This window comes from Thermobia domestica, chromosome 18, assembly GCF_964235325.1.
Source record: "Thermobia domestica chromosome 18, izTheDome1.hap1.1, whole genome shotgun sequence".
NCBI lineage: Eukaryota > Metazoa > Arthropoda > Insecta > Zygentoma > Lepismatidae > Thermobia > Thermobia domestica.
The window spans coordinates 50,916,573-50,928,799 of record NC_137471.1 but is presented as its reverse complement, the minus strand read 5'-3'; the positions used below and the strand labels follow the sequence as shown (position 1 = coordinate 50,928,799).

The following is a 12,227-nucleotide window of genomic DNA, read 5'->3' as shown; positions in this document are numbered from 1 at the left end:
GCACCTAAGGCACGCTCTCTGTCTTCTATAGACGAAAAGCTATAGTTACCCACATTGTCTAATACAGAAATAAGTTCTGATTCTCTAATAGCTGCTGATGGTGATAGTCAAGGTTCACCGAAGCATGATCCCAAACCCAAACTGAGATATTGATGTCACTAGAATGCCTGAAAAGTCATTGTGGGTAAGTGAATTGCCCACTTGTCAGGATGAAGGGCGATGATGATGTGAAATGCGGGGCTGTCAGAGGTACTACTTATGATAATTGGATTTATAATATTCTATGTTGCCATAAACCCTCTTCAGGAACAAAACTGTTAATCTTAGCTTTGAAAATGTTACATAAGGAGTTTTATTGCTATCATTAGGTTGCATTAGGAATTATCGGATTTATTTTAACGCTTAACTTTTACATCTCTTCTGATTTACGAATATTTAAATCGCGATTATTCCCTTAAGATCAATTAGTGATATTTTAAATCATTTCGAACCAACTTTATATATGGTTAGTCTTGTTATATGGGAATAATTGAGACCAGAAGCAGTCTACAGGATAAGTCCAAAAGAATCTTGGCCGACCTCGTGATAAACCACGTCTTTCAGCAAGGTGAATTGTGGCAATCCGATACCCACATCAGGAAATCTTCGGTTCAGTGTGAAAGCTTCCATAAGAACCAGCACTCTAATCAGTGAAATGTGCTTTGCTAATTTTCATTCAATGTGAAAGTACCTAACTTTATTGCTAAAAAAGAAAAGGCATTTATTTCAAACAAGTCGCCATTACAGTTTTCGTATTTGAACACAACACTCATGAAAAATCATGTTAAAGCGCAGCTTGCCCCTGAAAAAGAATATTTATATGTTTTTAGTTTCTCGTGTTCCCCAAAGTACCGGTACATGCCGAATTAGTGCTCGCCTTCCGCTCGCATTACCTAGGTAAAACGGCTACGATCATGGTACTAGCACTTGTTTCGGTGTCCAGACCTCAAGTATTTATCTTTCAGCCTGATTCTATGTATGAATCCGAAATTTCAAATCTAGATAAGGGGCACCAAAATTCATAGTTTATTCTCGGTGCTCATATTGTGATTTACTAAATAATTATTAAATCTAATTGTAAGGTATACATTTGATATTTAGAGCAGACTGAGCAAGATAAATATACGTAAAAACTAGTCAGTACTTGTCTTAACTGTTTGTTTTCTTAACTCTCAATGAAATAGGTGTATTGAGGAATTTTTAATATTCGAGTTTTGTATTCCGGTTTCAAATATAAATATGTGTACTTCATCTCGGTCCTGCAACCGGGTGGACCTAGATTCGACATTCGAATTCTCATCCGGGTCAAATCAGATTATTTTTTTAGTAATGCAAGCATTTGATCTTTAGTGTAGAATGAAGGAGACAAATAGACTTGTCAATATCCGTCTTAATTTTCTGTTTTCTTCTTCACTGTCAGGACTTCGTGAAATTACTTTCGGTGAATTTTTGATATTCAAGTTTATCACAATTTGGGTGGGATGTGGGTTTGGATAAGAATCAAGATCTGAGATCCGGATTTCGGATGCAGATCCGAATTTCGAACCCAGATCCGAGATTCGAGATCCGGATCCAGATCCGAGATCCGGATCCAAAGGATCCTGACCCAATCAGATCCGGATCTTCGGATCCGGCCATCCCTAATATATAACTGAGATTATAATTAATTATGTATGTAACGCATTTGCTTAGTACATACTGCATGCAACAAAAAAGAAAACACTGGTCATACATGACAGAAACTCCAACAGGAAGTAGGCTTAAATTTTGCAAACGGTGAAAGATATTGAGAAAAAATATTTTAAAAATCTCCCCTTTGTGATACTCCTTGCCGATTTTTTTTCTCAAGACGTCTTTCCCTTGTGTCTGTAAAGGGACATGCATAGATGTTGTGAGGAATGAGAAGGAGATTTATGCTCATATGCGAATGATGCGCTGAGTAGAGAGCGCAGGTTCAGCTAGTTATTATTATTAAAATTTCCAATGCAAGTTAGCAACACGAGCTGGTATTAGTTTTAAGGGGTTTGGTTTACCAAGCAAAACTCCTTTATATATTTACCTTGCCTGTCCGTTCGGGAGAACTATGAATCTCAAGAACTACATGATGGCTCACTATCAATTTTGGGTAGAGTGTAGAGGATCAAAAGGTAGGAATGGATTTCGTTGCTGCGTGTAATCCATTCACCAGAAGTGGTAGAAGTCAACCTTTCTCAGTTTCGACGTTGACCACTATAGAGCAAAAACGGTAGTAAATAGCTAGGAGCGGTTCCCACCAATTGATTAAGCATCATCTCCTTCGTTAACGTTCGCAGAACCAAGCCTCAGCGTATGGACTCTTTTATTATTTACAGAGAAAGTAGAGGAGAAAGATTTGTTTCGTGGAAACAAATATTTTATAAAGTTTTTAGCACAAAAATATTGAGTACGAGATCGCACATATTCACGATTAAAATTCCAAATTTCGAAAGTGTGACACTTTGCGGCCCCTCCCCCTTCCTTGGTCCTGCTAGGGTTAACTCTGTACTAAAACCCAGAAGTGATAGAAATTCAGAACTACCGGTTTCAAGTTTGATCTACATAGAATAAAACCGATACGAGATAGCGAGTTTATATATATATAATTTTAGCATTCTAAGAATAAGTATCGTCTTCTCTCTTAAACATTTATTCAAGTCGGAAGTTGTTAAAAAAAAAAAAATAATCAACTACATCTAATTCTTATTGATCGCTATAAAGTAGAAATGGTAATGAATAACGAGAAGCAGTTTCGTTGCAATCGATTAAACACCCGAAAAATATTCCATCCTCATTTTAATATCTCTATTAAAACCGGAAGTGGTGGAAATCTATCACTTCCGGTTTCAATATTGAGAAAGTGTCGCGTTATTTAAACCAAACTTCTTCAATTGGTGTACATGTGACAGTGTCATCTGTTCAGAATAACAGACTTATTACATGATATAAGTAATTAAATACTCAGAAAAATTAGCCTGTGGCAATTGCTATGTCCCAGTACTAAGAACGAACCATTCATAATGCTTTAGTTAGTACGTAGTGGTGCCCCCCTTTGACAGCACGTAAAACTGCCTATCATGAAGGTTGGCATGCTGTTTCAAAAGATGTTACGTGTTTGCCCTGTATTCCAGTACTCTCTTTCATATTGTGGTAAAATAAAAGGAAGGAGATTCAGGTGCGCGTAATGCAGTTGCTTGAGCAGCTTCTTAGACCTAACAGTTTGGGTTCTAAGTCTTGGCTGCTTTGGGTTTCATCAGCTGTAGGAGGAAATAAGGACTTTGTGTCAATTTGGACTCATTGATCACCTCTGTGTAACATAGGTCCACATGTGGGTGTTCCTTCCGCTACGCTTATGGCGTTGGGGGCAGTCAGATCAAAAGCAATTGAGAAAGCGCCTGATCTAATCATAATTAAACTTAAAGGCGGCACGTGGGAGACTTGACAGACAAAGCGGAAAGTTAGGCCAAGGGTAAAGGTTCGGAAAACTGTTACCACAGTTTATTACAAAAGCTTTACAAGTACAAGGATTCCCTTGTAAACAGCAAAACAATTAGTGGAAAATAAACGCATTTCCTTGTTGACAAAAATATATCTGTCAGCTGGCGACGTCCGGGCGAATGGACGATTTATTAACAGGCTTTCCAATGCTATATTTCCTATTTTTCTTATATATATGCGTCTCTTCCGATAAACTCCTATATTTCCTACATTTTAGCGAAACCTCTTATATTTTTGTGGCATTGCTACTTCCACTTGGGAAAATAACAAGGAAATAAGGTGTTGGTGGTTGGAGGGCCTTTTGTCTCCACAGTAGGGTGGTTGAATGAACTTCAGAAGATTCAAGACGAGCAGAATAAAGAGAAACGGAAAATGGCAAATAAGCATATTCAGGCCCTGAAGATAATGAAACTGATACTTTTATTCTTGTATATATTTCCTTAGATGCACTAAGTTCTGTGTGCAATTGTATATTTAGATACTTAACAAATTAACTCTTTGTATCATGTGTTTTGTGATTTTTTAAAAATGAATTTGTATTGAATTTTACAACTTATGTATATTATGTAAATATATATATATATATATATATATATATATATATATATATATATATATATATTGGGACGGCAAGAGAGAGCTCTTTTTCCAGGAATTCTAAAAACTCTGTTCACCCCTCTGGACCTTCCCCTACTAGTCTTCGCGACAAATGGTAAAGATATATAATCCTTCCTGGCTAAAAACCAATGTTGCCTCAAATATTTTTTAGTGCTGTTTCAGTTTGCGTGGCAAAATATATTGAGTGACAGCGTCTGTATACTTTTGCGAGTGATTTGTTTTGTGTATTTTCCATCCTTGTGTTCTTTATTTTATTCCATATTCATTTTTTATTTCCTGTTTATTCTTAATTATTTCGTTACATAATGGCGAACATATTCAGGCCATGGCTGATCAGTAAATCTTCGGGACATGAAGTGATGCCTGACGAGGTGCCTACTGCAAGTACTTCTGAGGAGAGAACGCCGAAGAAAAAGAGATCTGTTATCGGAAAGGGAGGAAATTTGCGGAAGGAAACTATTCAAATTGTGGAGAATGTTAGATGTTTTGTTCGTGATATCGTGCAAAGTAACAACGGTATGTTATGTCTTAAGAACATCCACAAATTAGTTAATGAGGCAGCACGTGTCAGTGTGAATACAGTGAAAAGAGTTTCTCATTTGGACTTAGAGCAGTATGAAACTCCCACAGAAAAAAAAAAAATGTAGCTATAACAAAATTTCCCTTTGATAAAATCGACGACTTTTGCAGGGACTTGTTGCATCGTACGATCGATATATGAGTTTTATAAGAACGGACAAGCCCCCACAAGAGAAAAACTGCCCCATGCTATGAAGCAAAAGGCAGCCGGAACGGACTACGAGTTCCCATATAGCAGCAGAACGCTAAGCAGTCTTCTGCATAGCATGGGATTCAAGCACAAGACTATTGGAAGGAAACTGCCAGGGTTGATTCTCAGGAAGTTATCGCGTGGCGGTTTCGATATTTAGAGATGTTCCAACAACTGAGACGGGAAGGTTATTGTGATTTGTATCTAGACGAGACCTGGTTTGACACTAACACCTGTAGAATGAAGAACTGGTCTGACGACACTGAAAATTGTACAACTGCGACTTCCGATAGAAAAGGAGAACGAATTGTCATTTTGCATTGTAGGGGACGGTCTGGTTTTCTTTAAGACGCGCTTTTCGTGATTTAAAAAAAAAAAAAAAATTAAGCCCCTGCAGACTTTTATGCAACAATAAGTTCAGATATTTTTGAAAACTGGTTTCTAAATTCTGTTTTGATGCGTTTGGAGGAACCGAGTCTGATAGTGATTGACAATGCTTTGTACTTCTCACGAATTATTGATCCCAAACCTAACTCTTCCTGGAACAAAGCATCCATTATTAATTATATAATATTTCATAATATTGAAGTCCCTAATCCCGTGCCACTCAAAGCAGTTCTTCTCCAAATAATTAAACAAAAGGGACAGTATGAAAAGCGCTTCGTTATTTACGAAACGGCTGCATCCTACGGGCATATAGTATTAAGATTCCCTCCGTATCATTGCATCTTGAATCCTATCGAGATGGTGTGGTCGGAAATTAAGCGAAAAGTCGCGGCACAAAACCTCAAAAGACGACCTGTCAACGAACTACTGGAAATACTGCGATCTGCGTGTGATAGTGTTGATAGTGAAAAATGGATTAACTACATAAAACATGTAGAAAAAATCGAAGACGGTTATCGGGACCTACAGCTTATTTTTGATGACTCGGACGCTACGCCTTTCATAGTGGAAATTGAAGACTCCACGTCAGAAAGTGAGCAAATTCTGACCCAGAATCGGAGTAAACGGTAATTACTGTCTTCTTTATTTTCAAATAGAGTATTAGTTTCTATTTTTCTATTTATTAATTTCCAGTATCTTCCAACCAATCCAACTAGCCAGGAGTGAGTTCAGTTCTTAATTGTGTCATTCAATTTTTAGTGTCGATCTAGAATCGTAAGTAAATTGGAAGGCAATTAATTCAGAAATAGTGAAATCCGGTAAAAAATGCAGTAAAGGAGATAGGAGTCACTCTGTGTTATCTGTGCTTGGAATTGTCAAATATAATAAGCTCATGTTGATTGCTCTAGTCATAATTGCGTATAGCGTTTATATATGCTATACGAATTTATATATATAAATTAAAAACTTATTTGCTTGTGTAATTCGTTATTTTAGAACTACGTAAAACTTTCAGCTTGGTTATTTTTATGCTTTTCATAGTTTGTCTGTTGATAATTGACATTTTTATTTATTATTATTGGTGTTGTTAACTGAAAATAGGAAGAAAAGCTTTTTTTTCTTATTTGTGCCGGGCTTTACGCAAGCGGAACAGAAGTGCGACAACACTGAGAGCAGTGACAGCTCACATGTTCGCGAGGACTAACCGAGGGTTCGGGGCGTGAAAAGGAGCAATAATTGGGGAAAGAGTCCTTTAAGGCTGTCCCGAAAATTAACATAGAAATGAAAGGGCCTTGCGTGATAAAATTATTCACATCTTGGAGACGTACCTGTATACTTACAAACACTGATTTTCTCATGGAGATCCTTTTTACACTTTCCTTGGTTGTTGCTTAGTACTGGTGAGCTACGTATGAAAACACTAAGAAACTCGTATAGCATTTTGCAACGAGATAATTACCCACTTAGAATGAAATGAAAATCTTTAAGTTTTACGTCCCACAGTTCCCACTTAGAATATATTAGAATAGAATGTATGTTCATATAGCAATTGGTGTAATTTCCATGTGATTTTTTCTACCTATTGGATAATTCAAATGTTACTTTTCCACACCTTCACGAAACCTTCTATATTTTTTCGTCGTGATTTTCTTTTCTTTTTCTTTCTTTTTTTTTCATTAGTATTGGAAAGCCTGTATTAATCATCCAAGCGATGAACTCCAACTTAATTGTCTACCCCTGAAGCTCTTTAAAATAAATTAAATCGAAATGAACTTGCTAAATTTAATACACATTTTGTGTACACGCACTATATACGGACTCAGATAATTATAAAAACTACAAACTACATGCCTGGAGTATTTTTTGTCGTTTCCAAACCGTGGAATGATTTACAGAGGTGTGAGAAATGGATTCATACGTGTGGGGGAAAAATTCTGAGACTGTATGCATTAAATGTTAACCGATTACTTGGAAATATTAGACGCGCGTGACGTCATCTCAAAAATCGTCCATTGGAAAGAAAAAAATTTCTGCAGCTATCGTCATTCTAAAAATATTGGAAATATGCGTATTTTTAGGATTACGTACCGGAATAGCACTGATGTAGAAGACTGCTTGGCTCTTGGTTGTTAGACAACTGTTCCCCAAAAATGATTAAAGCTGACTGGGTCCCCAAATCACATCCTTTTACAGAAATTTTATCTTGGTGAATCCAGACCATGTTCATCTCATTTCCGTACATTTCTTGTAGCTGCTGTTCGTATACCTACCTCAAGGTGATCTGGTAGTGTTACAAATTGATTTTACTGTACTTTACCTTGTGAATTTTCAGTGCCTCATTGAGAGTAGCTAGCAACACTTGGTTTGTCGCAGTCAGAAAGATACACCTACGCCTCGCCTAGTGTATCATCGTACATCAGATTTCTCTTGTACAGTTTCCGAACGTTACACTTTCGTTCCCGTCGGTAAGCATCAGTAAGGTGATGACCACTAGCCTTAAATGCCTTTTGAAGATTCGGTTGTTGACGTAAGATGCGGTTGATAGTGTCCCAAGACACGTTTAGACAATTCAAAGATTCCATTAGCAAGTGTTTACGTTCTTTAAGCATTGTTAATTTTGTGATTTTTTTTTTTTTTTTTCTTCTTTCTCAGAGGAACCTCACAAGACAGGGCTGGTCTTCCAGCGACTACCAAGACATATGAGAAGACGAGTTATGAGTCACAACGCCAAAAGAATGCCCAGGAGGCTGAGAAATGCTCATATAAGTCAGGTGATTTACTAAAATGTACTGTGCTGAAGTATTTGTTTAAGTTTATCAATGTTGTGTACTATTGAAAATTTACACAGCTAATAACATCGACAACGTTTTGCATTTTGTCACCACCTTCAGGTCATGTAATTTCTGTTCTAAGGAAGACAACAGAGTATCAAAATTACCTGCCGAAATTATTAGCTACGTAAATTGAGGGTAGAACACAGCATTCATGAGTTTAGATAGAGCTATTCCATGTCAAATCATGCAGAGGAGCTTGCTCGAACGTCAGAATTTTTATATTTCACCAAAGGTTACCTTACTATTGAGGTGTACAAAAGTATTGTCACTTTTTGTTCATTTACCGCAGTCGTAGATTTAGACTTTGTTTTTCTTCACTGCAACAAGCAAAAACAAATGTTTGAATTGATGTAGAAAACAGTTTTTTACTACCTTAAAACAGGGATCCTGGCCTTTCAGAAAACGTTACATGCAGAGTAAATACCTTGGGAAATAAAATTTTAAAGGTCACAATCGAATACAGCCATCGAAATTATCAATTTTTTCTCAATTTTGAAAGCCTATAAAATCAAAAGGGCATTCAACCACAAGAAACAGTTTGCCATACTGGAAGGGTTTTCAGCGTTTAAAAATTGAAAAACTATTCATTTCAAGCTCAAGTTTCTCAAAAAGGGAACAAGCAGAAAATGTAGAAATTTTATAAAAATGTGCAAAATATAAAAATTTTACCTGACAATCGAGCAGCCATTTTATTTAATATGCATGGAGTGGCTCTACATGTAAATATGCTCTGTAATGTGCTGTCACTTGTTACAACGAAGCATTCAACCTACTTGCATCTTTACATTACAATTGAGTATTGGTTTAGGACAGTCGTACCTTAAAATTCCCTTTATAAAGACTAGCGAATAGTTAGAGACATCCAAGATTTTTTTTAGATAACGCTGCTTCCTACTATGAATCGAGTCGTATTTTGGAAGGATAATATAAAATGGAATCTTACGTAGGGGTAACAACAATGATTTCATTGGCATCGCATATGACAGGAACTTTTTTGTAACCAAAGTCTATGCTGAGCGAGCGTTCGTAGAGGCAGATTAGCATATTCTTGAATTTCTATTTTCTTCCTTTTTCGTGTGCTACCTAATGAACCTAATGAAGCATTTAGCGAAAGAGTATGAAAAAGCAATGTTTCCATTTCAACAATGTTTCCATTTATTCGCTGCAAAAATGGCACGGGGAACGTGCATATTGTTGTGTGAGGGAATCTAGTACATTTGAAACCAGTTTCCCAGCAATGTTGTATTTTTGGTATAGTGAGAGCCGAAGGAAAGAACCTGCCCAACTGGCAACGTTGCTTTTTGATTTAACATAAGAAATGTTACCAGTGTAGAGCCCAAAGGCTGGTGTGATTGAAAAAAAAAATCCACCAATTTCCAACAGCTTTATATTTTAGGTATCTTGTCTCATAACCGAGTTGGCCTATGGCTCTGGACTTTTGATACACCCGGTATGTATGATACCAACAGTTTCGCTATGTATAACTATGCTTCGATCACACCTTTGCCCCATCTGCACAACATTTTGCGAAAGTTGTCGTGGATTAAAGAAAGACATAAAAATGCATTCCTCGTTTTTTTTTTGTTTTTTTTTTCTTCTTCATTTTATTGAAAATGAAAATATGTCCGTGGGTTTCTTGGATAAGTTTCGTGTTTCCTTTTCCCTCCATATTCTGCGCTGTCTTGAATGTTATGCATTGAGAATAACCTCACCAGCGGCCAGTACATCACGGAATATCTAGAGGGTGAGGTCATAAACTTCTATAATTATTAGTTTCTTGGATAAGTAACCAGTAGTAAAAAGTGCCCACGCTTGGATAAATTTCTAATTACTTTTTATATTAATTTGAGGACGGCTGAATCCAATGAAACTATTTTTAAATATATTAATTCTTTGAGCGGGTCTTGAAAGAATATTGTCACGGACGCTCATCGATATCATCGTTAAACTTTGTCCGTGATTGTACTTTTAGTTCAATATTCTTCAAAGGACATTCAACGAACAGCGAAAGGAAATGATGGATATTTCAAAACTAAATTGTGATTAATTAATGAATTCTTAATCTGTAAAATTGCTATGTAATTCCGTCTTTGAAATCGTTGCCAAGCACTGAAGTCAGCTAGCTTTCACAATTCAACGTGTAAGATCATGCATTGACAAATATGATGACAGAAGTGAATTTCAGAGGTTCACGTCTTTACGTATCTCACCACGAGTACGGGAAGTTCCATAACCTCGCTTCGAGTCGAGTAACATAACTACTGTCAGTGCAGTAGTAGCATCGAAGACCAATCAGGAGGAACACCTTGTTACTAGTGTGTATTGTATTTGTTCATCTAGACGACATCAATAAGCAGAAGGTATGTACTTGTTTCATATTTGTCAATACCTAGTCATGAGTCAGTGCTTGGGAAGTTTCAAATAGACACTACTGATCAAAATTACACACATTTAAAACATTCCCCACAAATCCTATTCTTTTATTCCAACTGAAAAGATAAATCATGAATATTGGTGTACAAAATTATCGATTATTAAGAAAGTTTGGTTATCGCTATGACACCTCTTTCATACGTCCCGTTCTATGTAAATCATATTATATGGTTAAATACTGATGGAAAATATTGTTAGTCTTACTATTACGTTAAAAAGTTTCCTTTATTATTACAGAGAAGATCTTCTTTTAATGTTAGAATTACGATATGTGTTTAATGTTACTATATTTTAATACCCAATTGCTAGTTGTTTCTTTCTTTTTCTTTTCTTTTCTTTTTTTTTTTTTTTTTTTTTTTTTTTTTTTAAAGCGTTCAATAAATTCCGGAATTACCCCGAAATAAAATGCATAACAATGTCAGAAAAATTACCACGTTAATTTTCTATATATATATATCTTCCCGCGCCACACACACTGAGACTCTGGAACGCCGTATGAAAATCGTCCACTGGAAGTTGTTCAGCAATGCTGTCTCATTTACTTCAATCGATGCAACACCCTCAAAACATTCTCCATTGATAACATATTTGAGCTTAGGGAATAGTATGTGTCTGCTAGGGCCAAATCAAGCGAATATGGGGGTGTTCAAGGAATGTGACCCTCCTTTTGGCGAAAAACTGACGCAGAAAAACACTCACTTTGCTTCGACAAGACCATCATGTCCACACTCGTTCTGCATCGTTTCAAACGTTTCAGTTGCGGTTAGCAAAATTTTATTGCAGCACGGTACTCCAATCTGTCAACGCTGTGTGAACAACTTTCCTAGGGCGTTCCTGTATGACCGACCCTGTGAATGTGTGGCCCGGGAATGGATGTATATGGAAAACTAACACGGAAATACATTTTTCTAGTATCGTTAAGTATTTTGTTTCGAGGTATTCCCGAAATTTATTGAACGTACTATGTAGCTTAATTTTCAGCTTTTGTGCACTTCAGTTATTGTTCAGGGTTCCTACTGGTCAGGGAAATCAGGAAAGTCAGGGAAAATGGAGCAGGTCAGGGAAACTAAGGGAAAAAGACTGGAAATCAAGGAAAGTCAGGGAAATTTTATAAGACATTAATTGTACACTATTTTCAGCTTAGCCAACCGTTAATGATTACAGTACAAAACATTGCTCATATTTTTGTGGGTGGTTAGTGGAATGTACGTATGAGCAATTGATTGTTATTTGTCTCTATATAATAAATATTCACCGTTATTTATTCCTTATTTACATGTAAACGTCATCCAACAGCTGTCATGAAAGTCAAGGAATTTCCTGCGGAAGGTTAGAGAGAAGTCAGGGAAATAGATTTCTCCAGATCAGTAGAAACCCTGTTGTTGCTCCTATACGTAAATTAGTTTTCAGCTTTAACTTTGGATGTAAAAAATTCTCATAGAAACTTTTTTTTTTCCTCCAGTTGGAGAAAAGTGGACTTCCTCCGAAACCAAAGAGACCTAGTAGAAGATACAGAAGACGGCCTCAGAATCTTCTGTCAGAGTACAATCGTCGACAAAGAAAACACGTTTGGCTGGAAACACATATATGGCATGCCAAGAGGTATGTACTACATACTCATTCTGCAAACGAGT

General features: G+C 36.6%; 1 protein-coding gene across 1 annotated transcript in view; it reads left to right on the top strand.

The window, feature by feature from the left end:
• The window catches only part of Pop1 (POP1 ribonuclease P/MRP subunit), a 71,141-nt gene that overhangs the window by 31,329 nt on the left and 27,585 nt on the right, over positions 1 to 12,227 (top strand). The window contains exons 4-5 of the mRNA XM_081746910.1: positions 7,979 to 8,097; positions 12,056 to 12,195. Of these exons, the coding sequence (XP_081603036.1) occupies positions 7,979 to 8,097; positions 12,056 to 12,195 (259 nt within the window). The remainder of the gene's footprint in view (positions 1 to 7,978; positions 8,098 to 12,055; positions 12,196 to 12,227) is intronic.